The sequence below is a fragment of the Tympanuchus pallidicinctus genome, unplaced genomic scaffold (assembly GCF_026119805.1).
Source record: "Tympanuchus pallidicinctus isolate F22 unplaced genomic scaffold, pur_lepc_1.0 scaffold3, whole genome shotgun sequence".
Lineage (NCBI taxonomy): Eukaryota > Metazoa > Chordata > Aves > Galliformes > Phasianidae > Tympanuchus > Tympanuchus pallidicinctus.
In genome coordinates this window covers 17,322,645-17,349,445 of record NW_026294747.1, presented here as the reverse complement: position 1 = coordinate 17,349,445, position 26,801 = coordinate 17,322,645, and the positions used below count along the sequence as shown (strand labels likewise).

Sequence of the window (26,801 nt, the reverse complement as noted above, 5' to 3'; positions counted from 1 at the left end):
GGGGTGGCTGGCAGACAACGTCTTTTTTCCTATTAAAAAAGAGATTAGCAAACTAGAAAGAGGTCACTGTAAAGCTCTCTCATCGCACAAAACATTAAGGCTGATGAGAGAAGGATGTTTTCTTCTGTTCTAGGACAAAACTGAGGTTCTGGAGTTACATTTCTTTGGAGGTTTTGCTTCTGCCCAGTTTACACAGATGGATTTGCTAGAGAGCAAGCAATAGCTGGTGTCAGGGTATACACCTGAACACAATTCCCTCGTGTAGTAGATCGCTTTGACTTCAACCTGAACTTTGCATTGCTGGTGACTGCCAAGAACCTGACAAACAGAACAATTATTTGTCCGGGTCTTTTGAAGCTTACTCTTTCATTGCCAAGAGGCAGATTAGCTCAGTCCTCAATAGCTGTGGCATGCAAGTGGGTATATCAGATGTGGATGACTGGCAGATCTACCAGCTGAATAGCTGCTGATCTTGCTGGGGGTGCCTGTGCACTCTGGCGAAACTTTTCATCTTTCGTCTTCTCTGGAGAAAGAATCTTTAGCCAAAAGTAAAGCCTTTGTTAAAATATATTGAAAAAGAGATTATTTTTAAGAAAGAGGCATTTCACTAAAACTGGTTTTGTGAAAAAATTCCCAACAGAATATTAATGAAGGTTCAGAAAGTTCACTGTTGAGAACTAGGGCCTATGTGGAGCAGTTTGTGTTATGCTCTAAACCAGCAGTTCCAAAGATAGATGGTGCAGCACAGTCAGATCCAGTTGCAGTTGCACTTTTAACAGATACATTATATTATATCTGTACTGTGAACGCTTCAAATTTAATAAATTTTGAAATACACTTAAAATTAAACTCAGTGCAACTTTAATTAGTCACCCAATTTAGTTGAAATGCTAAACCAAAATTCCTACTGTCTCCAGTACTTACAGTATAAAAAGTGTAAGAAACTGCCAGAAAATAAGCTGTAATACAGCCAGCAAGCAAGAAATGGGGGCAATATGGAGAGATTCCAGTTCAACATTACCTTAATTAAGAAAAGTTATTGCTGGTTTAAATAAAGCAGATTTCTTTCTCTTCATCAGCTGGTATATGCATGATTTTTCACTATTGCTATCAAAGCTATGAGCTAAACTGGCCATTCTTCGACAAAATTTCTGAGAACTGATACTGTTAGATGGGAACACTGCTAAAGTGAATGTTTCTCAAGCTTTTTTGCAGATAAGTAAACAGTTCAGAGTAGACTTAATATAACTGAGGGCGTTAGTGTAATTAGAGATGAAGGAGGTGGGAATGTATTTCAGAAAAAAGGTAAGGATGCTGCCTCCTTTTTAACGTTAATTAGGTTGTAAAATAATATGGTAATTAGCCAGGGTTTTAAAACTGATTTGTGCAAATTAAACACTAATTGACACCTTCCCTTACCTTCCTTATAGAAAAAGCCTAGATCATATAACTTCCTTATTCTTTGCTGTCTTAAGACTTTTGAGAAGAAAAAACGTGGGAAAGTGCTTTTGGGAAAAATGGTACTCAGTGCCTTTGATAATACTTTCTGTGTTTTGAGACAGAACTTGAAACCTACTTGTAACATCTGCCTTATAATCAAGTGTCATAAAATTTTATAGGAATGTTAATGCTGTTAATTAAAACTAAAGATGAAGTAGTGTTTTATATGAAATACTCAGGTCTGTAAAATTGAAAGGAACTGTCAAGTCACTCAGATTTCTTGTGGTTAGAGCTGCAGTCAGTTTCCAGGAAATGCAGGACAGCAGGAGTATAACTCCTAGAGAGTAGGGCATGATGGAAACCCTGAGGGATCCTTTAAAACTAATCTGAAGTTGAAAAGTGAAATCAGGAATGTTGGCAGAAGCGTATTATAGAAATACTAGTCAAGAGATCCTGAGGAAGGTTGATATAACCCCTTGTATTACTGTGAAATGTGCCAAAACATGATGACAGTACTGCACGAGAAGAAGGCACGTTTCAGGGAGTCTGTAAGGAGTAAGTAGTCCAGCTTGGTTGGATTATTGTGGGAAGCACCACATGTGCTTGTCCTGCTCTTGCACCCTTCTCTGGTTTTGTCCTTTCAAAGAAGAAGAATGTTGGATCTAACCCAGCATGGCTGTACATATGTCATTCTGGCATTTGCTAAAAATGGGAGGAAAGTCCTGTTCGATGCATGCCAACTCTGAGATAAGCATAGAGATTGATTATCAGGCTTTATGAACTAGTTAAAATGCTTCGTCAGCTGGAGAAGTTCATTATTGTTATATATAGTTATGTTTTTCTGCATTCACACCATTATCTTAAATCTGAATAAATCTGGATTGACGTCACTGGCTCTACCTTTTTTTTTCACTTGACCTATTTGCTAACCTTGAATTTATTTTTCCTTATTACTGTGGTTGTCTGCAAGAATACTGACTACCTTTAGCAAAAGTATTTGAAAAATTATTGTTTAAAATAAAAGCTAGGGAGAGAGGTAGCATGATTACTAACATGAAAATTACTCATTTTGTGTGAATGCTTTAATAAGATTCTTAGAGAGAAAATTCCTCTTTTTGTGTGCTTTGGTGGCAATAAATAGAAGAGGCTAGAACTGCAACTGATTTGGATGGACAAACACAATCCTAACAAGGACAAGTATTCTAGTTACTTGCGCATATTTGTTCTGTCTGTTTATTTGTTCAAGGCTCATAGTATGAGCAATGAATATTAATATTTTCATGCTGCAGGCATAGATTGCTCACAGGCTTGATAATTACAACTGAAAATTGCCATTAAGTATCAGGTATAAGTGGAGTGTGCTGCAACCCAAAAGACTAAAAGACTAATGTGATTGATGGAACAGCTGTATGAAGGGTAGGATTCTGCATTATAAAATCTTCATATTGTGTACTAGAATTACACCTACATAAATGTTTCATGTTTAGTTTTCATTTTACCATGTGTTGTTATTATTATTCTTTTAAATACAAATGAAGTTAATTAAAATAAGGGAATAAAGCTTTTCTTTTTTTTTTTTTTTTTTAAATTTCATTTTGCCATCCTGCTCCCCCAGCATGCTGTTTTCTCTCTACCAATACAAATGCAAGAGAATAGTAACATTTATTTTAAAAATGATGGTAATAATAATAATGAAAAGCCTATATGCATACATTATAATGTATTCAAGTGTAGAATTGTGCCCTTATGATTTGGGTTTTTTCCTTCTTACTCTATCCGGAGATTTCTCTATAAAGTAAAATAGATTTTACTGGATGATTTATATTTCCAGGAAGTTTATTTTGACTTCCTTTTTCTCCATGTCAGTATGTTACTTTAATGATTGTGTCCCAGCAACTGAAGGTATATAGGGAACTCGGGTATTACTTCAGATTTTCTGATCTTTCATACACCCGAAGAATATAATGTTATAATATCAAGTTGAATTAAAACTAACTAAAAGAGTGTGGACTGATACAAAGATATATAGAAAGTCTCTCTTTGCTTCTACATTGAGAAAAAGATACATAGTTTCTCTGTCATGAAATTTGATGGTTTTTTTTGTTTTTTTGTTTTGTTTTTTTTTTAAACCTGTATTTCTTTATTATGTCTTACACTATAAACTCATGGAGGTATATAGCATTGCTGTTCTTTTTAAAATAAAATGCTTCTTGTCCCTTATAGTTGTGGTTAATCTTTCGGGCAACTCTGTCAATCATAGGGCTGGAAAAAAAAAAACCAGCACAATCTTTCCGACTTTCTAAGGCATATCAAATCACTTCATAACTGATATTTTTTTTTGTTTGGTAACTTGGAGAAGCACTGTTCATTTTTTACACATGTTGTCAAGTATTCAAAATCCAGGAACGACAACTTGATTACTTGTTCAAAAGTGTGAAGCATCTTTTTAAATTGAGGAAGTTATATGTGCTGTCAGGTTTTACTACCATCCATAACAATGTCATAATGTAATGGAGATCCATGAAATACAGGAATTAGGAAGTGCCTATATGTCTCTTCTGACATGTTACAGTTTAGCATTAATCAAAAGATGAATTTAAATGGATAATATGTAACACTGCATCTTGCATGATCAAATAGGCTTTTACTGAACTCTGTAGAAACAGCACTGATGCATGAGGTGGAACACAAATAAATGGATACAAAGATGTGAGATATGAAAGACAGAAACAGGTAATGTAGGTATGTAGTGTATCACTGAAGCATCATCTTTTCCTTTCCCATTCCTTTTCTGGGCCTGAGGATAGCAAACTGAAGAAGATATGGATATACTGAGTTAGACGTTCAAACATGGAAGAAAGCTGGAATTCATATACATTGTTGAGCATATTATTCTATTATCTTCACAAATTCTCTTTCCAGATGTTCAGATTTAAAGTAAAATCTTATCTTTCTCTTTGAATTCTACATATGCAGGATTGTATGCAGACCTGGTTTTATAATTGTTTTTTTTGTGAAATAGCAAAATGACTTAGAGCTCCTGTCACTGTGAATGCCTGATTGAATTAATTATTATTCTCCAGTATAATTATTTTGAATGCATTAAACAGCATTTTGAGGACTTAATTGGCTTTTTTTTTTGGATGGACAAATGTACATCAAAACATAGGGTTTAATTCATCTAATTCTGTTTTATCAGTAAATGTTGTACTGATGTGATAACTTTGCATCATGATAATGAGAATATTGTTTTGGGAAACAACTGAACAGTCTAGGTCCGCTTTAGGTATAGTAGCTCAATGGAAAAATAAAGTAGGTCTGTGCCCTGATACCCTATGTAAAGAAATATCTGTGAGTTCCTACAAACGGTAGGTTTTGGGAACAAGGAGAAAGAAGGGGAAAGTCAAAGACAACAAAGAATAGGAGAAATTTTTTTACTTAGCTACTCTATTGTTGGAATCTCGTGACCTCAAATATTGAAAAGCAGAAAGGGTGACCCTACTTTCAGCTCTATGCCATTCTATTCAACTCTTCTCCTTTATGTTTTAGTTATTATACCACCGTCAGTAGTCCTTGGACTTCCACCTTCATTTACCTAATAAGAAGTTCATCAACTTAAAGTTTAGAATTTACAGTATTCTGACATTTCTGTTTTAATGATGGGTTGAGACTTCCTTGAATATAAGACTGTTGAGGTAATTACCAACTATCTGTTTGAAAATATTTTACAGCCCTTGTCCCAACTACATTTTGCTATAAACTTCCAGATAAGCAAATGTTCTGTATTATAAGGAAAATCATTTAAACTTTTCTTATATGATCACAGTGATACTAACAGAATCAATCAGTTATACAAGGCAGGACAAAATATGAAGTATTTTTACTGATCTTCTATGTGAGTAAATTGTATTTAAAAAAAAAAAAAAAAAAGTTTTGTTAGAAGATGGAAATAAGTAGTTAAGGAAAACAAAGTTTAGAAAGCAGATGCATATTTTGGAAAACAATAAAACTGTTTCTTCACTAAAGTAGACAGAAATTATTTGTTATTTAAAATGTTGTTGTGAGAAACCAAGAAAAGATTCTATCAAGGATAATAGTAGATTGTTAATTCTTCTGTAGCGTAATAACCTGTTATCGTTCAAAGCTATATCTTATCAAATAAGAATATTTTTTAATACAAATTGTATTGCAGTGCAGCTAAAGATGTCATCACATAAGGGAATCTCTGCATGTGATGGCAGGGTATTCAGAAAAAAAAGAGTTTTCTATGAGTTTGAATCTGTGGTTGACTACATTGTGCTGTTTCTGTTTTGTAGGTGGGTGAGGTGGGGAGGGACCATCCATGTACTTTCCTATTTGCACTGCAAAAGCCATGCTTATGGTGGTAGCTAGTACCCCTTCAACAAGTAATTCCTGTTTTGTGTGTTACATGAGCTGTGGAAGCTTTTCTGCAAGACCATCAGCTGGATGATCGATGTTTGAGAATAATGAGCAATCAGATACAGAGTCTTCATTAATCTTGAAGACCTTAATTACTAGGATTAGGCAATTTTCCCAAAATTGTTAGAGTAGATGACTATAAATAGTAAGGTTGACCCCTTCCAGCAATAACAGGAAAAGTTTTTCAACTGGAAGTTTCTTACATTTTTCAATAAGATTTGCTATTCACATTATTTAAATTTTACATGGTATTGAGACTGGTAACTTCTGCCCAAAAACAAGTATTCAGAAAAGAAGTTCTTTATGTGCTTTTAAAAGGGAATGACCATCAAAACAGAAGAGCTTCTCTTGAATAGATTTCCAGAATACCTCTGAGTCTGAACCTACCTGCCATACATTGTCTTATCCTGAAAGAAATTAGTGCAATTGCTTTGAGGCGTTGTATGTAGATTTATGGAATGGTTTAGATATTTTTTTATTGCATCTAGCAAAGTTTAAAAGAGGCTTTGACTTTTGAAGAGAGGGCCCTGTTTGATTCTTGTAACCTGCAGATATCTCTGTATTCAGTAGCTCTTTAAAAATAAATAAATAAATAAAAAGTTGAAATTTCAGGAGTACTGAGGAGAGGACATGAAAAAAGATTTGAAGAAAAGATTATTTCATTTGCCTACTGAAGGAAGTTGATTTGGTGCGGATAACTTCTCACTAATAGTTCAAGCTAAGTCTTGAACGGAAGTTTGTAGGCTGAGAAGGCTACTCATTTGATTGCAGCTCTGGCTGTCAGAATATAAGATGTGATCTGTAAGATAAGTTTTCCACTTTGGAAACCTTATTCCATTTTGGTAAAGATAAATTATGTCTATAAGGGCTGCACAACTGGAGAGAATTAGGAAAATATTTTCCTTTCATGTTCTTTTTCTCTACCTTAGGAAAAGACTGACAGTATACCAAGTATCTATTTCTGTTTGCAAGTCATGATGATCATGGACGCTATGTGCTTTTTTTTCAGATGGAAATCTGCAATGATACATGCAATACAAATATGCAATACAAACATGCCTAAATGCATTCCATGGTCCTGATGGTTTCAGTCTCTGTATTTGAGTGTTCTGACTTCTGTTTTTGGAATAAATTTGTGCTTTAAGGTAGGGTGCAGATGTTTTAGTTGTGAAACAGAAGCTAGGTTTCATGGGTTTTGCTTCCATCAGGAACTAGGGCTTTAACCCTTATTTTCTTCTTTATTGACTTCTACCTCAGGCACCGTCTGATTGGATTGTTAGCAAAGCAGAACTTCTTGCCATCTTAAAAAGTCTACGTGTATGATGGCTTTTATGTTGAATGAGTGCTGAATTCAAATCACAGGTGTCTGTCTGACCAGTCTTTATATTTCCCTTTCTCTATTGGTAAGACTATAAAATTATGGAAACTCTGACAGCTGTGCACAGTTCTTCAGCCTTAAACTGTTAAGCTACGCGAATGGATGAGGACGCGTATTTTCTAGTACTCAGTTTTTGCTTAAAGCCTTAAGTTGATGCTTTGTCACAGTACCTCATGAAAAAATATTCTGCATTCTATAGGATATATTTTGCATTTAACCTGATATATAACGAATCTTGGACTTACACAGCCCAAAGTTAATGTAACGTTTCCTCTTTGTAAATAATGAGCTATTGTTTTTAAAATTAATTGTTACCAAAATATGGAATCAGTATTATTCTGAATGCTTTACTGTGGAATAGGCACTGTTTCATTTCAATTTGAGATAGGATAGAAATTGATCTTAAGGATTTTATGTACTGAAATTTAGCGTAGGGTGATATCACTGTGTTTAAAGCATCTGTGAAGAAACGCTTCTCTGCTTAAGATCAGACCTCTGAACAGACTTGCAACACAATGTCTCCTTTGTTTGTCACTGATAGCTAAACCCTATATGCATTCTGTTGCTGAATATTTGTGACACCTTCAAGATCAAAGAAATGCTGCCAACAAGACTAGTTAAGAGAAAATTTGACCTACTTTTATATTTGGCTCCCTTTGCCTGCCAGAACCAGGTAGATCTGTTCCACAGGTCTTCAGTGCAGATGTCCACTCTGACACTGAGATATGGGTGCACTGTCATTGCAAAACAAACAAAAAATGAGTATTGCAAGTAGTCAGAGGTTAAACACTTTTCTGGTCTCCCCCTTTCTCAGAGGTGCAAGGGAGCTTGCTGGCAGAAGGATTGTGAAGGTTGCGAATTTGGTGTTTGTTTTCCATCCTTTTTCTGCCGCTCTGCAACACCAGAATAAGGGATCGGTTTGCTTTCTGTGCTTGGTTTAAACAACTTTTAACAGTTCAGGACACAAGTATATTGCAGATTTCATTCTTCCACGTAAATGAGAATTGGCTAAACATCTGGTTTTTTCAAACCTACGTTTTTACTTTATAGGCTGTGATAAAGTTTTCCTCATGTAGTACATCACTGAAACTGTGTATTAGTAAACTATTTGTCAAATAGTAGAGATCAGTTTGTACTTTATGTTACCAAAAATTCTTGTGCTTCTACTTTTCCCTTTGCCCTTTACCTTACATTACAATGCTTTGTAACAGTTAAGTATTCCCACTTGTATTGTGTAAACTGAGATACAAAACTGGCTAGTTGTAAAAATAATTTGTGCTGTAGAGGAAGAGAAAATCATAGGTGCTTTTCACACTTTTCATATGAACAATTCTGCATATTATGTTTAAGTGAGCATACCTTAAAAATGCTGGTGAAGCTTGATTGTGAAGAGAGCTGAGATTTTTCTTGGTGTTGTTTTTTGTAGGTTTTTTTTTGTAAGTTTGCTTGTTTTGTATAGATGTGTAACATTGATCAGGTGAACCACACCAAGAAGTTTTCAAAGCACTGCTATTGAAACTTCAACTTTTTAAGGAATGATGTTCTGAATTTGATTTTGTTGACAAAAATGAAATAAGAGCAGTTTAATAAGGTACCTAGATAATACGCTTCTGCATCCTCTGCATTAACTATCTCAAATGAGAGATTGGTTTGGGTAGAGTAGAGGAGGGGTTTTCTTTGACTGATCCCTTCTATGCTTAGGTTCTCAAAAGTAGCTTTCCAATTTTTATTAAGCTTGTTTCCAAGAAATCTTGAAGTAAATAGATCTTATTCATTTGACCAGGTATCAAGAAAAATGCTGACGATAGCTTTATTGTTGGATCTTCACTGAGCAAGTATAGTGTCCCATCTTGAAAATTTGATAGTGAATTGCAGGCAGTATGCCTGTGTAAGTTTCTGTAACAGGAGGACGTTGTTGGAAGGCTTCAAAAATATAGTATAGACTCTGAGGTTGCAGATTTCCTCTCCAATATCCCTGAACTGGAGCATTTTCAGTTTTCATGAGAAACAAATTTCTTTCTACATCATTATCATAGAAAGAGTATTCATTGTAAGAAGAGGTAACATCCAAATTACAAGAGCTGCTCTGAAAGTAATGCCTTCTATATTATTATGTTGGCTCACTATGTCAGAGATGCATGCTGGTGATATGGCAGTAACGGTTGAACCTTTCCATCAGTATTCTGTTACATTTTGTTGCCATGTGACAGATGGCAGCAGAAGGGCAGTTTGACAAATTGGTGTCTGGCGTGGAAGTGCAGATGAAGCAAAGGTATGTCTATTAATTCCTCCTTGTGGAAAAATGGCACCCATTGACATTCATCAATGCTTGATAAACATTTATGGAGATCAAACAGTGGATGTGAGCGCAGTGAGGCAGTGGATGGTGCATTTCAGCAGTGGTGACAGTGATGTGAAAGACCAGCCACATTCTGGATGGCCATGCACAGCTGTCACACCATGAAATGAAGAATGTCTTGATCAGCTCATCCATGTGAATCCATGGGTTACAACAAGGAAACTCTTTATAGCGATGTGCACTGTCTTTTGGGATAGGAAAGGAGTGTTCTTCTTGGATTTCCCAGTACCTAGACAAACCATCAACTCTGACCACTATGTAATGATGCTGATTAAAACGGAAGGCTCAAACTTTCAGAATCAAGCCAGAGAAAAAGACAACCTTGCTTTTACAACACAATAGCACCAGGCCCCATACCAGTTTAAAGACCATGGGGCACGTTTCCATTCTTCTCTGGACTGTCCTACAACATCCACAATATAGTCCAGATCTGGTGTCTTCTGACTTTCATCTGTTCAAGCCAATGAAATGTGGACTATGTGAGTAACATTTTCCTAGCAACAGTGCTAGGAAATAGCCATAGCAGCTATGAAGCAGTGAGTCCCTTCTGCTGATGCACGTTTTTACAAGTGCAGTATGCAGACTCTTGATCATCATTGGTGAAAATGCATAGTTAATGACAGTGACTATGTTGGAAAATAGTGTTTTGTAGCTCAGAGTTTGCTATGTATTTGCTGGAAATGTATAGGAGGTAGTACTTTCAGAGTTACATGTATGTAGTAAGGCGAGAGACAATATTCAAAAGCTGTTGGTATTTATGGAAGTCATCTATTGCTCAGAAAGCTGAAGTCTCCATTGTGGTAGCAGTAACTCACGTGTTATTCTATTCAATAACATTTAATTACTGACTAGTTTGGAAGCATAATTACATCACCATTTTAGCAGTAGCATGAAGTTGTATCGCTTAGTTGAATTTGGAAAGTCACCAAAAGAGTGGTCTGTGATGCGTGAGAGATCTGGAGTTTGGAGGCTGGCCACTGGTATCCTGATCTCATCATCCTTGCCTTTGTTCAGAGCTTTAAATAAAAAGGTCACACCATTTTTTCTTTCATTAGTTTCCTCCTCCCCTTCTGAATTATTAATGGCACTGAAGGAGTCTCTGTCTCTTTTTGTGCACTGGATACTTCAGTGACTAAACTCTGCACAAGACCAGTGGAAACTTTAGTTGGTTAGTACAAATCAAGGAAAAGAAAACAAAACTTTGCTTAATGCTTCTTCCTGTATTAAATACTTACGTAAGTGTTTTAAAGCCAGTTTACCAGTCTTTTGCAGTGCTTACAATTCATTATGATTCATGAACGTTTAACCCCTGGCACTGTGCTGCCTAATGGCTTTAAACCTAGAAAAAGTATTTTAGATGATGATGGTTATTATTATTATTTTACCTTGAGCTTATTTTTAGTAGTCAAATGTTTAAAAACAGTAAACAGTTTAAAGCTTTTACAGATTGTTGTCTGTATGTGAGATCTCATTTTGATGTGGATTTATGAATTTTCTTTCTCCTCTGTCTACTTTTTTCTTATCCAATGACAGAAAGATTCCTAAGGCTACTTTCTCTTTAAGGGCATGCTGCTTACATAAATAGTCCTTTAAACCATCGTCTTGTTTTATAATATTAATTGTTGATCAGGAGACTGGAATTATTCCTTAGAAACGTGTTTTCCTGATTGTGCATGCCTTGTTACTATTTCAATTATGCAGATTCTTGATGCTGTGGAAATTTGTGCTTGATGACGCCAAGGCAGCTGCACGTTGTTAGCATTGTAGGCTGTCAGATGATCATGTGGGATTCTTGCAGCATGCAACATTCAATAGGATTGAAAAAGGGCTTTTGATGCAAGGCATAGCTTTCAGAATATATTTGTGCCTTTTAGTTAGCTTATATAAAATCATAATATTTTATCTTTAAATTTAAAATGCTGCCTCATTTTTCTTCTGGTTGGTTTCATTTTGGCTTCACTAGAAGATGCATCTGGTACATCCACGATTGAGGAGTTTATTAATGATACTGTCGTTCAGTTCACTTACTTTTTTTCCTTTTAGAGTCCTAGCTAGCCCACAGATTACATGATCACATGCTCATTCAGTCATTCATATAGAACACAAACGACCATGCATGTTTTCTTCTTTCTTTTTCCTCTCTGCCTTTTTTCTTCTCTTTAAGTTGCATTGTCATGTTCTCTTTTATCATCAGGCTTAGTCTTTGTCTTCCCTCCGCTGCTATTTGTATATATTTTCCCATGCTTGGTTACTGCAATATTATTTGATTAACGGGCTGTGATGATGATGAACCTGCACACTGGAGGAGCAGCTACTACAGTGGTGATGAAGGGATGTAATAATGGTCGCTATCCTCGGAATTCTCTCTACAGTGACTGCATTATAGAAGAAAAGGCAGTGGTCCTGCAGAAAAAAGACAATGAAGGATTTGGATTTGTGCTCAGAGGGGCAAAAGGTATGTGCTTCTGTGTGTGTTTGTGTGATGTGCACTGGCATGAAGAAATTTATACATCTCTGAATATAAGCAGGAATTATTCTTGGTGCACTTGGTTGCTAGACAACAGGATTCTCTGCATGCTGTACTACTCAGACAGATTTTAGTGCTTTCTGTCTGAAGCAGTTTGTGTTTTTACATAGGAGAAGCACTGTATAGCCTGTAGTCTTTTTGTGGGGAGAAAGTTTTGTCTGTATTTTTACTGTGATGGTATATGTAATATTTTGTCATTTATCTGTTTTGTTATGCAGTTTACCTAAAGGAAACCTGCTTTCCTTATAAAAGCTGCTTCTCTATTTCAATGACAGTCTGTTTAAATAGGTCTGTGAATAGAAATAGACAAGAGAGTGATGTTTTGTTTAAAATAGGTGTGGATTTTCGGCAAGGTGACATTGGTGCAGTTTTAGTATGAAAATATGATCTTTTTTTATATCTTCAGAAGCTGCACGTATGTTGCATGGCCTGTAGTGTGCTCATTTTGAAAGCTGTTTGTATATTAAACTGCATGCTACTTTTCTCTAGGCTAAAATCTAAAATAATAGCATTCTCAAGAGTTAAAAAAAGCATTCTATTTAATGCTTTCCTGAACTTTCAGTCCAGTTTGTTCCTTTTGTATTTTAAAAAATATGTATGATGGTATGTCCCATCTCTTGCTCCCCCCATTTTTCCATGGGTTCTCCCTTGCCTTGCTTGAGCATGAAAAATATTCGTTATCTTCATTCTTGGGACATCGTTTTTGCTCCCCCTTTTCCTGCACCTCCAAACCAGTGACACTGTAGATTTTCAGTGCTGTAAATGCTGTTCTAATTAAATAAGTATTTTTGTAGCTCTACTAGGAAAGCCAGTAGTGCTACCTTTTAGTTAACCCATTGCCACAAGTTGACTGTGCATCAAGCAGAGGTTACTCCCACTATGCAAGCCCAACTATTTTCCTCTAATTCTCTCTGTAACAGTGAGGGCGCCTCAGGTGAAAGACCCAAGGACTTTTCTGCTGGTCTGTGTACGTGACAGAGAGAGGAAAGGCTGGTTCAAGGGCTGATGTTCCTCTTTTCCATAAGGAGTGCTTTTTGTGTTACACATATGCATATACAAAGAATTTTTCTAGAGGAAAAACTGATTTCTATCTTTTTGCTCCTGCTATCCACCCTCCTCCCTGCCTAGGTTGGCCAAATGCTCTCTTCTGTCTACAGTAAATAGTTCCTTTGTAGCTGGGTGTTTCCAGAGTTAGAAGCATTTTGCCAGGCATACAAAAGGTTTAAATGAAGTCATACCAAATATCTTGGAATACTCAGAATCCAGCTATTGCCCTGTACAGCTTGATTTAGCCTATGTCAGTAAAGAAGCATGTATTTTTCTCACTAAATTGAATACCTGTGGATTGCTATTGCAGAGATTGTACGCTGTTCCCAGCATTTTGATATTCTTTGAGGCCAAGTCCCTCGCTTTTAGCACTCGTCATTTTTTAACCACAAATTTGAGTGGCCAGTAATAGGCTGTTAGTTAAGTGGTATTTGCAAGCATTTCCTAACTTTCTTTTTTAATGTGGTATTTATTTCTAAAGCTGACACACCAATTGAAGAATTCACCCCAACTCCAGCCTTTCCTGCTTTGCAGTACTTGGAATCTGTGGATGAAGGGGGAGTAGCATGGCAAGCTGGCCTGAGAACCGGAGACTTTTTGATCGAGGTAGGAGATCCTGACATCTAATTATTAGTGCTCTGCTGGGGAAAGAGCAGCTTTTCCTTTTATAGAATTTCCTTTGGAAAAAGTGTATGATGCTTCTGAAATAGCAAGTTCCATGGAGTAACACCAGTAACTATTTCACCCTGCCTATTTTTAAAACTCATGCAGCATTTAGAAAAGCAGTAAAAAGAATAATATTCAGGTTACTTGGGAGGTTTCTGTTTGTTCTCTTTGTCATTTGACAATACAGTGCCAGGGAAACATGAGGATTTTGGTACTACTTTGCATTACTGAATTCAAATTCAATTTAGTTTCTATGTTCATTGCAAACTATCAATCCTCATATCTAAATATTTTTACAGAGTGACCAAAATTAATGACTTCTTGTGATACTTTTTCTGCAATCAAATATTGGTTTGCTCTTGGGAAACTGTGAAGATAAAGCAAATGATTTTGGCTTGAAATTAGATATTTACAACTGTGTATTTAAAATACAGTCAAACACACACAAAAGTGGATTGCAATATAAACTACTCTTTTAAGTGGCATATTTAAACAATGCCTTCATTCATACTGAAAATGTCCTTGTCTTTTCTATTTTGGAAGATTTTTGGTTGGGATGTTAGGTTTTGTTGCAGTAGTTGGTTCTCCTTTCTAGTGTTACTGGACAGTTTGCAACAAGATCGTGACTTGGGATTTTCTTTCCCTTTCCATACAACTCCTTCATAATCAAAAAAGTAGTGCTGTGGTTCTTCGAATATAGGTTTTTTAGGGTGGATCAATAGAATCTCGTTTATAAGATCTGTTGTTTTATTTTTTGTAGGCTTTTTCCTAAAGGAAAAAAATGTCTGCTTTGTTAAATATTTACTGATACTGTAGCTATTATTTCTGCAGAGCTGGCTTTTCTATTCAGGGGAGAATAGAATGTATAGCTTTCATTTGTTGCCTGCCTGAACTTCCATGGTGACTGAATTTAAATAGGTGTACTATTTAATGATACGCTTCATATTGGAACAATGAAACAGGCTTTGCGGATTTTTAAAGTAAAGAGATTTGCATTTTGACCAGTGCCATTTTTCTTACTGTTGTATAGACTTACGTCTATTACAAACTGTTAGACAATACCTTACAAATTGTACTGATACATACTCTGAGCAAGAAGGCTTTTGAAACTAAGATTTTTTTACCATGGCTTTGGAAAAAAAAGAAAAGCTTTGGTTTTGATTTCTTGATAGGCTTTTAATCTGTAGGAAGTATGAATAATCTGTACTGACTGACTTCACAAATAGATTTAATGGTGAATAACATGTAATTTAATGGAGAGGATTACTGGATAACTGTGCATACAAATTTTTTTTTTAAGATTAATGAGAGAATCGAAGAAATCTGAGATACCTGATTCTGCTTGAAGGTTTACCAATTTTGTTGCTAATGAGAGAACTAGAATTAATTGTCCAGACAATCTCCTAGCTTTAGCTTGGAAGAACAGTTAAGCATGCACGTGTCTTGCTGAATCAGGGCATTAATCCATACTGTGCAAAGGCCAGCGTATTTGTAATTAATTTTGAAAAAAGGCATTGTTACATACAAATCAAATCAATTTCTGTGTAATTTATGTATGTCAGGTTATTCTGTTCTGAGTTTTACTATTAAGAGGAGATGATGATCTTGAGAATTCAGACAATTGTAGGTTTTGGAGACCTCTGTATTGGAGAAACTGCAGGGTTGTTGGTTACTTTCTTGCACTGAACTGATAAGTTCTTAATATACTCCACCTTGCAGTGCATGGTTACCATAGCTGGTGGATTTAGTCTGTCTTGCTGCCAAATGATTTCTTCCATGACTCTAAAGTTTGTGCTGGTGTGTATAAGTGCCACCTCAACCATTTGTAAGTAACATAATGCATTTATCACAAGTGTCACATGAATAATAAAGGAGTCAGTGGGCAATGAGAATCCTAATTAGTCTCATTTATAACACTTGCGGTAAGCGTCAAGCATTGGGAAAGTAAGAGTCCAGTTTGGCAGAGGGCAAAATGCAAGGAAGAGCAGATGTTTCACACTTGCTTAAACAGGTTCAGTGACTTGGGGTCGTAGAGGTAAGAGGAGCCTTTTCTCTGACTGCTGAACGACAGTCTTGACAGGAAGATAGATCCCTTCTTTGGAAGCAGGAAAGATAGTAAGGGTAGGTGAATAGAAGGCATCTTTCTTTCATGTTTAATTATAATCTCTGGGACTTATAAGGGGGTAAAACGACCACAGCTGCTAAGCAAACTGAAGTAATTTGATGTAGAAGGTGTTGCACGTTAAGCAGAACAGGTAAATCGCTATGTAAAAAAGGAAGAAAAGATGTTGCCTTGTTTCAGCAGGTACACAGAGTAGATATTATCTGGAAGGGGGCTGATATGCTTTCATCTGATGGAGTTTTTATCAAATTTGTGGGTTTTCTGAGAAAAAAAAAAAAAAAAAAACCTGAAAAGCCACAAGATACTGATTTGTCCAACCTGTACAATTAATTTTAATGTAAGGCTTCAGAAGCTAACGTTTCAAACTTGCCTGTGGAGATGCAGTATTTAATGATTCTTCACTGAAATTTTGGATGATGATATGGCTTTTTATTCTTCCTTCAAATTTGATCATATTTTTTGTGTTAAAACATATAATGTGTTTAGTGGATTTTCTGGATAGAGTCCAAATAAAATGTATTGAAAAAGTGCATGACTAGTTTCAGAGCTGAAACAGCTAGCGACAGCTTTCATTATATGCTTATTTTCATAAATAACACACAGTTAACATTTCATGTGATTTTTCTTAGCTTTGGTAAACAATCGGAAATGGAGTATGACTATGACTTCAATTTTATTAAATGAGAAAGGTGGTATGATTTGCCTTAGTTGCTGCTTTTTGATATTTTAGTAGGTATTTTGTTGAATCTCAATATCTGCTCAATAAAGGAGAGAAAAACAAGTCACCATATCAATGTAGGTGCTATGAAACCTGAAACGTGGAATCCATTAGAAAGATGTTTCAAAAACTTCAGCCATCATTAAGCTATACACTGATCGTAAAGCCATTGGAACTTGTAAATTCATCATTGTGACTGAATGCCTGTAGTATATGTACTCCAGTTTGTAAAGACTTCATCAGAAAATATCAAACTGAGCTGATTTGGTTTGTTTATATCTTTGCAAGAAAGAGAGGCATTAGCTCTGACTATAGATCTCTCATTTATTTATAATATTTATGTGCCTAACTTTGGTGAACTTCATACAGTGTAGAAGTCAAACTGACCATAGAGGAACCATTGAATACCATTCAAAAAGAGCTGTCTTACAACTTGACTCAAAGAATCCTGGGTTTAAGGGCCTCTGTTGTTTAGTTGATTTGTTTAGGCTTTGTGGGTTATTGGTTTGGTTTTTTTGTTTTTTGTTTTTTTAAAATATTTGCTTTGATGGAGTGTATAACTGTCTTTAAATAAAGAGATCCATTAATGTAGAAGTGGGGTTTTTGTATGTGTCAGAATGTTATCATTATTATCATTTGGTATAGAAGATATGGACTATCAAATTAAAACTCAGTGGATTATTATGAACATGTGAAGAATCTTTTTTACTTTGGGAGTGACAGAGCTTTGGAACAGCCAGAGGGGTTGTGGAGTCTCCTTCTCTGGAGATATTCAAAACCCACCCAGATTGACTAGAATAATGCTTTTCTTCTCTGAATGAGACATTGCATTGCATTTTAATGCCATAAAATCGTTTATTTTTCCAGATAAATTGAAGTGTTACTTTTATCAGAGTAGGATGGCTACTTATTTACATTCAAATGAAAATTTAAACTAGTAAAACCAGTGTATTATGTACTTACAAAAAGAAGGAAGGCAAAATCCAAAGTTTGATTTGAGAATCAAAACAAGAGGTGATACTAGAAGAAATCTCATCACTTTTCAGTGCAGCTTGGTTTGTATACATACTGAATCATGCCAAATGGTCTGGAGTATAACTAGCTCTATCTTACTTAAAGGCTTATAGAATTCAGGAACGGAAACTTTTTTAAAAAACAGTATTAAGTGGAAAATAGACAAAATGTATCATTTGCAGCACTATTTTATCACCTTGCAGACAGGCATATGACTATGTAAGATGTAGTGATAAATATTCAAGAAGATATTTTGAATAACTAGAGTAACGTCAGAACGAAAGCTAAACATATATGCACATATGCACGTGAATAACTTAGGTTCATATTTACCAATAGCTGAGATATTTATTTTATTGCAGTAAATGCTTCACACAGATTTCATAAATTATCTGAAAGCTAAGCATTTAACTGTGCTGTTGTAACTATAGCCGTTATGGCAAGCATAGCAATGTTGCCTTATATTTGTATTCAGTGACTGAATGGATTAGCAAGGGTTTACAAAGCCTGTCACTGAGTTTCTTGAGCAATCAAGAAATGTTTCCAACCCTAGGTAAGCTTTGATAACTACCCCAAGTTTTCTTTCTTTTATGAACCCCAGCTTCTACCATCAGATGTAAATATATAAATATTTTTTTGTGGAAGCTACATGGAGGCCATTTTTTTCTCTTTCTGAAATAAACTGAGATTTTATTATTGTCTTCACAATAATATTGGTTATCACATTGCAATTTTTTGCAGTTGTTTTCTGAATGTTTGTTCATATCCTCCCAGATGTCTGAACACCAGCTTGATAAGAGTAGTTTAGTAACAACTTCCATAATTTTGTGTGTAAAAGGAGAAAAGAAAAAGACTCTTCCATTTTTTTGGTGGACCAAAGAGTGAAGTTCACCCTACATTGCAGTCTTGTGTTTGTTTTTTTTTTTACTGTCAACTTGGTTGTTCCTCCTGTGCGTGCAGCAAGCCTCCTTTCTTACATGTTATGCAAGGGAATGGTAATACCTGTGATGGAGCTCCTGAGCCCTTCTGTTCCTACACGAGATCATATTCGGGCTTGTGTTCAACTGTACAAACAATAGTTTTGCAGATTTTAAAGAGATTTACTAAAACTGTAACAGCACTGCAGCATTTTATCACACGCACACTATAGTGCATGCACACAAACATACATAATACATATAAGGAATAGTTGTTTGTATGTATGTACATACAAACAGGTTATTGAAGTGTAGCAGGGCTCTCCCTTACGTGCAGCTCTGAGGTACAGCAGAACCTGCACATCTAGAATGGGCACCACTTTTTAAAAATCTGTATGTTTAATTGATACTCTTTCATTCAACCAACCATTCAAAGATAATTTCTATTTACTCATAATCCTCTTGGGAACTTTTCTAAACGATGGCTACAAAACAGAAGTATTTTTCTTGAAATCTTAAAAAATCCTGGGCTTTTCTTCAAATGGAAGTTGTCAGAGTCCAAAGGAAACATACTTCCTGTATGTTGATTTTGAAACTCTTACTGCTTAAGTGTAACTGTAGATGTACTATAGAAGTTGGACAGAGAGGGGTCTTGGAAGAACAGCAGCCCTGATGTTAATGGTTGAGAGTCTACTGTATCTGAGCACACTCTGCCCAAGCAGATCAATTTTTCACTTGATGGAAAATTATTTTGCTTTCTTTCCACTTAAACTCAGTGGGAGAGGGTTTGAGTTTATATTGTTTTGTTTGTTTGCTTGCTTTTTTATTCTGTTGTTTTAATGGGTAATAGCAGATGGATTAAAGAACTGTCCCTTCAAAGTGTTTTGGATTTGCACAAAAGCACAGTAGAAAAATGAGAACTCTTTGGGATTTTTCTATCCTAAATTCAGCCTCTACCCTGCAGGAAATGATGGTATTCCAAATGTGCTCAGTGTGATAATAAAAAAGATGAACCAAACTTGTTTTATTCTAAAAATACATTAATAAAACTGTTAGATTTGTTGGCATAGATGGAAAGGGGCAGACAAAAAAGAATTTGGTTCTTATAAGAGCTCAGTTATTCATGCCTAAGCAAACAATGCTTTAAAATAAGACTGAAAAGCAGAAGAAAAAAAAAATCATTTTGTTGTTGTCAGACATACAAGACCAGACTGCAATAAAAATTCAGAAGTGTTTTTCTTTAGCCTTGATTTTACATGAGGTAGATATTGTGCTTGCAATCTTGTGCAAGATAAAATGGCAGTATTTATCTGGTTTACAAAAAATCTAACAAGTACTTATTTGATACTGAGAACTGAATCAGCACTAGCTCTGTGTCCATCCAGTTCTCTGTGATGAATCTTATGGCATTTTAATCTAGACCACACTGTTTTCAAGCGAAGTTTGCTAGCATTAACATTCTGAGAGATTCATTCAAAGCTCATGGGACATAGGTGGAGTTTGGAGCTATCCACAGGGAGCTTTTTGACTTCTAGTGATTATGGTAGCCATTTCCCTCACTTCCTACTAAAAGATTCTCTAAAAATAGCAAATTTGTTTAAACATAAACTGCTTATAAACATCCAGTTCCTGGCCACCTAGAAGTGCCTCCATAAATATAAATGCAGTTTTTAAGGTATAGTTAAGAAATTTCCAGAAGACATTATATTAAAATTAATTCCTCTGAAGCCTGTTGGCTTTTTTTAGTCTTTGATACTATGGAAACCTGGTTGCTGGAATGGAGCTATAAGAAAAACAGTACTTGCGCCTGATATTTTAGGGGAGATAATATAGTTTCTTCTCACTGGAGGATGTTTCTACAAATCTATGAAAGTACAGGTGAAGGGAAATAAATAAGTTGCTTCAGATGGAGTATTGATTGATAAACTCATACTGTTGAGTGGTGCAGCTGAACTATTCTAATACATGATTTTTTTTTTTTTCTTGTTTTCAAGAGCTCTAAATCTTTCAGTTTAAATCTTTCCTATGTATCAAGCAACAGGAATACTATTATAGGGTGTTGTGTGTGAGGGTATATGTTTTTGTGGTTGCTTTGATTGTTTTATTTACTATTTAGTTTTTGTTAATCTGAGACTGGCAATCAGCTATGTGAGACTGAGTTCACCTAGTAGTTGTGTTTCACAAAACAGAAGTCTATCCAGATGTTAAAAAGAGGTTGCTTGACACCTGATTATCACATACTTTATAAGCAGTAACCCTACCCTCTCTCCCTACCTACTGCTCCTCCCTAACCAAACTTTCTATTTTTTTTAGAAATAGCTTAATTTTTGAATATTTGCAGTCTCAAAGGTGATGAATGACCATCCCTGGAGGTGTTCAAGAACTGTTTGGATTTTGTACTAAGGGACATGATTTACTGGGGAAATGTTGCTGGTAAATGGATAGTTGGACCAGTTGATCTTGGAGGTCTTCTCCAATGTTGGTGATTCTATGATTTACTGTCACCTCTGTATCTGAAAAAAGCAAACAAAAACTGGAGAATAAACGAGTATTGATTTGATTTTCTATTTTTTCAAAACTATAGCCTTTTAACATGGACTGTGGAACGAGGTTCCTAAGCTGTTTGAGATGTTACAGAGAGTCCAGGTAAAGCACTTCACGCAGGTACACAGAGCAGACTCCCCACTGCATTTTTAGGGGTGCTAATAACTGCAGAAACACTTGTAATTTGGGGAAATTCAGAATTTTTGAATCCAGGCTTCTAGTAGAAGCTCTGTGTTCCTTTTGTTACTATTTGTTTTACATTCGAATTCTATCATATTTCCTCTGTAGCAGAATGACCATGGGTTCCAGTCTAATCAACAAATTTGATGAGACTTCTGCTGAAAAAAGCAGAAGGCTTTAATCCCTTCTTCTTTTCTTGTCTGCATGTGGTGGCAAATGTAAGCAAAACACTAACTTTAACCTCCCGGTCTAATTCAGTTCCTTACACATTAGGGTATGTATTAAGAGAATAAGGATCTCTTTTCTCTCACAGATCGTAGAAGTGATAAACACGAGGTGACGAGGGCAAAAGCATTGAGAAACAACCCAGTGATGAACTTCTTGCTGATTTTAATAGATGAAAAAGAATTAAGTTGTGGAGGTATGCTAAGCTGAATCTGAGCTAGCTGGCGGCAATATCTCTGAGCTGTTGTGTTCCTCTGTGGTTAATTTACAGTTATGAAGGAAAGCAGTAAGTGGGAATTTAATGAAGAAGATGGCTTCTGAAGACTCAAAGCCTTGTTGCATGTGTTCTGTTGCATTCAGGGTATTTCCTGTAGCTTGTAGTTGTGGGACTCAGCACATTTGTCTTGTAAGGAAATTGAAAAATGCTTTGAAAAAATGAATTGAAAAATTCATCTGTAGTGGAAATGCTAAGTCATGGACTGAAGCAGTGATTGAGCACCTGGTGGGAAGGCAGGGCCAACCCAGGGGAGCTCAGGTGCATGCAATATACCTGAGTGACCAGAAGGGGTGATGCCAGGATCCACTCCTTTCCAGACCTCATTTAAGGGTTGGTGGTGGAGGTGAGGGTGTCTTGCTGGAGATCCCTGCCTACCTGAGGCCTTCCGAATGTTAGCAGATTTTCTTTTGTTTCTGCATCCATGGCTGCTGTAGTGGGTCTTGTTCTCATTTGCTGTAGCCTGGGATTGTGCCACCCTGCTATTATGGCTGTACTTTCCATCACATTATCGCAATACACCATCGCATTAGAAATAACATTTTAGATTCTACTGTAGTGCTGATATGAATCTTTTCAGAGACTTGAATATAACAATAGGAAATTATAATGCTTGCTTTCTTCTGTTACTTCATTTTTGTTCCATGCATTCTGGCAGCAATTTAGGGAGCAAGATTTCTAGTTCCCCTCACCTGGCGGTACAAAATTTTCACTAATTACATGGACTTTATTTCTCTGTGGTGGTAGTTCTACCTTCTGTTTTCAAAACAGGAGGACGTGAGGGTCTCCTCCTCCTCCTCTCTGAAGGCTTTGCTGATCAGATCATTGAAAATACTCCTAGCAAAGAAATCAAAGTTTTAATGCAGTTTTTCAGTAATTAACTTCAAATAGGGTAAAATTGGATAGCTAAAAATTTGGTGATAAATAGAAATTTAAAAGCATAAAGATGAAATCATGGAAGAGTTTTTACAACTTCGAACAAAAAGCGTTGGTTCTTGTCAACACTTGTCATTGTACAGAGTAAAGAAGAAAGTTAAGATGGAAATGTGAAAATCCCAGGCCAACTAGGTTGCTGTGGAGAGATATTTCACCATGAAATGTCATTATTTACTAATTTAATGGTTGCTAAAAAAAACTGGCATGAAAGATGGCAGAAAAGTCTTTATGAAAAAACTCAGCTTGGACTTGCCCTCACATGATGTGACAAAATGTTTTTGCTACCAACCTACACGCTAAATAGAGGTTAGGATATATGTGAAATTCATGCTTTTGGGATCTCAGAAGCACATACGTGTGGCAGGTAGCAAAGCCATGCGTTAACTATGTTGCATTTTCTTTTAAAGAGAGATAATCTCTGCAGAATCAAAGAATCCTGTTTTTTAAATAATTGCAATTCTTCCTAACACTGGATAGATTTGTATGAGGCAATTGTCGACCGATGTGTGTTCTAAACAGTACATTTGGTGCATTAATTTAGGCTGAGACCTACTGTGATTCAATTTAACCGATACATTAAAGAGGTAACTGGTTTTGAATGACCAGCAAAACGCTTATTTTTAAAAAATTTTCTAAAAGTTTTTTTTGTTAGTGTTTTTAATATCTTTGTTTGCTTTACTGACTAGGCCGGTTATGGAGCTGTTTTTTGCAAACAAGACGCAGTTTGGGGGTTAAATTTAAGATGTTTCTTGTTTGTATTTGGTTCCCATAATTCCCTGTACATTTTATAGAATTCATTTGAGATATTTTAATAGAAATCAAATGTGAAGAGCAACATATTTGCTAGGTGCAGAGCTGGAAATGATGTAGGAACCTATTGTTCAAAAGTCAACAAATGGAGCTATTCATCCAAAAATCTCATTTTCTGTTTTTTCCATTTTTGTCTCCTTATCCTATGCAAACCTTTCTGGAGGTGATTTTCAATTCTTCCTTCCTTTTGCTTTCTTCTTATGATGTGCTGCAGTGTTCTGTAGGTTTTACACAGCATATCAATCCAGGTAATTTTTTCTAGAAAACCCATAAACTGCATCAGTTTTCTTCCACGAAGTTCAGGAAACTGCTCTTGTCCTGCCAGTAGTACAGGGAGGTCCTCTGTTGCCATTTTAAGAGACAACAGATGTTTTCTCTATAGAGTCGTTGGGATAATTTGCAGCATTCTAGAGTTCTGTTAGGTAGAGTTTTAGCTTTTGGTGCTCACTATAATTGTCTTATCCGTGTGTCTGTGTTTCATTTGCTTTACTGGAAGGGCAAACACAGAATTCAGAATGTTCCCACAATGGATAAATGCAATGGAGGCACTGCATGGTGGCTGGTTCCCCCCGGTATTTTCTGCTCAGATAATCATAATATAGCTATCTTGAGTCTTGTAGTTTAGACACTGACTTTTTTTTTCACTCTCCTTTTTTTAAGGGAGATAAAAACCAATTAAGACTAGATTAATTTCATACAGACTTGCTTGAATTTATGTTAGTCATGACTGTCAATGGATAGGGAGGCTATTCGGATACCTTTTTTCATCTCTGATGGAATTACATAGTCAAAAAGTCCTTGTGTTTAGCAGCAGAAATCAGAAAGAGTGTGGAAGTAAAAAATATTACCTGGTGCAACATATTACACTACTATAAAAATCATAAAGAATAAACAGAATATTGTCAGCTTTTTAACATTAGATACAAATTATCAATAAGTTCCTCTTTAATTTGCGTACTAACCCATACATATATGGCAGGTTAGTTTACACATCAGCTTTCTTTGCTGTTAGTTTAAAAAAAAAAAATGATATAGTGTAGTTAAATATACTTTGTTTTGCCACTTTTATTGCATGAATAGATGTCATTAATTTATTTAAAATTATTTATATATTTTTCTAAGGTTTTTTTTTAAAACAATAGGTTTTCTTGTTATTGTTGGTTTCAGGCTGCTAGTCACTTATTGGCCCAGGGACCTTTCAACATAATCACCATATCAGTGACACGAGGGCAGTCTTTGATAGATGAATGAACCCTTTCTAAATAACAATTTTCAAATAACTTGCAGATACCCATTCTAGAAAGCTGCATGTTCACAGAAAAAAAATGTATAAAACTGGATAAAGGATGATACCAGAATTAAGGTGAACTCTCCATTTGCCTGTCTCAGTAGAACAGAATCAGATGGAGATTTTTGTTCACTTCAGGGGCATGTTACATGGTTGAACTAACACCACTGTAGCAGTCTGCCTGAGTTTAAACAGCTGGTGTATAAGCAGATGAAGAGAATTAGTGCTATCATTCAATCAATATTAATCATATTCTCACATGGCTCTGCTTTAGAGAACTGAGAATGGTGAGCACTAGTGTAGTTTTATCTTAGCATTCTTTTCATACGTTTCTGTATGGCTTAGGACAGCTGTACAACTACAATTGAACTTCTTAGGCTGAGATTTAGATTTGAACAGATGCTAGTACAGGATGTGTGTGCTGGGGAAGATGTTTTTTCTTTGTAATTACTTTTTCATGAAAACACAAAGTAGGTGTGTGTTAAAGTTTGCTGCTGATTAGCTGAGATTACCGTTTAAGTACAGAGATTGTGCAGGAGAAGCAGATTAGTTTAATATGTGTGGCCTATAGTTTAACGGAGAAGAATGCAATCAAAATAATCTTTCCAAAATAGTGAATGTAGTTGGGATATTTCATGCTTTTTGAATACTCTAGATAGGTCTATCTTCCACACTTAGAGTAATTGTTAGAACTTTAATGTTCTGTTTCCCTGAATCATTTGCCAGTCATTTTCAGAGATTTTGATTTCGTTATCTTAAAAAGAAAAAAACCTAATGCAAATTTTAAAATGAAACTCCTGATTCTCATCTTCAATTGTTGTTGTTATTAATCTGAAATGTCAGGAAAAAAATGTGTTAAGTCTCTGGCCTTCATTTTTTTTTTTTCTTTCAATCCCGTGATTGCCTTTTCTTGTTAAAAGTTGTATTTACTTGTTGGGCTCTGGCAATAAATATAGTTTTTGTAATGCTAGACTGTTTATGTTTTCTGTTGGCACAGAGAAATGCCTCAATAGCATGTTCCTTTTTTTATCAGACAATTTTGTCTGTTAGTATTATTGGCTAATTTCTAATATTGGCTAGTTTGACAGTTTCTGGCATTTTTGTCCTCACAAAATCTTCTTTGTGGTTGGGATTTTTTGCCTTTTCTTGTGATTATTATTTTTTTTTAATTCTAATGTTTAGAATTCATTATTTTCTGTAGGTCAGGACTACTTTTTTGTCCCCTTCTGAATTTGTTTTCCAAACCGTAGAGTTCTGAATGGAGAAACACTGCCTTCAATAGAATATGCTATGTTTGCACAGCAGCTTATTTTATTTTTGTAGTATTCTCTTTTGGATGAAGTGTCTCTCTTGAATTATTATTTTAATTAGTTTTGATTTGCTTTGGTTATTGTTCTCCCTTGCACATACAACAAACTGTCTTGCAGCAAAGTTTACTCTGAAAGCTATCCCATTACATTTACAGATACTAAAAAATTACAGATCAGGTCCTCCTGGTGCTATTCACTGTTAACAGAGTAAGAGCTTTTTGAAGTTTATCTCGTCTAAAACAAGCTGTTACAAACTGGGAGGAGTACAAATATGCATATCAACTTATTTCAAGGAAGAAAAAACACTGAAGAAGGACTGCTTGGGACTTTGCTTTAAGAAGCCTTCAGTAGGTGACAATGTTAAAATCATCATGTCTTGCCAAGAATTATCCAAGCCAAAATAAACAAGGTGTTATTTTCCAAAAGATCCACACAACAAAAGAACACCCTGGCCTGTGCTTTTGTAGAAATTCCTATCTGAAGACCTCCAACCCACATTTGTGCTTTAAGCAAGAACCAGGTTGTCCCAGGTGAGGGACAAAGATGCTCACTTCCAGCAAGTATTTAAATTGTGCTGGGTAAATGTGGTCTGCATGTCACTGTATA

The 26,801-nt window shown here is 35.7% G+C and overlaps 1 protein-coding gene across 7 annotated transcripts in view; it reads left to right on the top strand.

Moving 5' to 3' along the window:
- Positions 1-26,801, top strand: part of SHANK2 (SH3 and multiple ankyrin repeat domains 2) — a 334,008-nt gene that overhangs the window by 195,702 nt on the left and 111,505 nt on the right. For all 7 annotated transcript variants that reach the window (XM_052693113.1, XM_052693116.1, XM_052693111.1 and 4 more), the window contains 2 exons: positions 11,990-12,072; positions 13,673-13,797. In XM_052693113.1, coding sequence (XP_052549073.1) covers positions 11,990-12,072; positions 13,673-13,797 — 208 coding nt within the window. The remainder of the gene's footprint in view (positions 1-11,989; positions 12,073-13,672; positions 13,798-26,801) is intronic.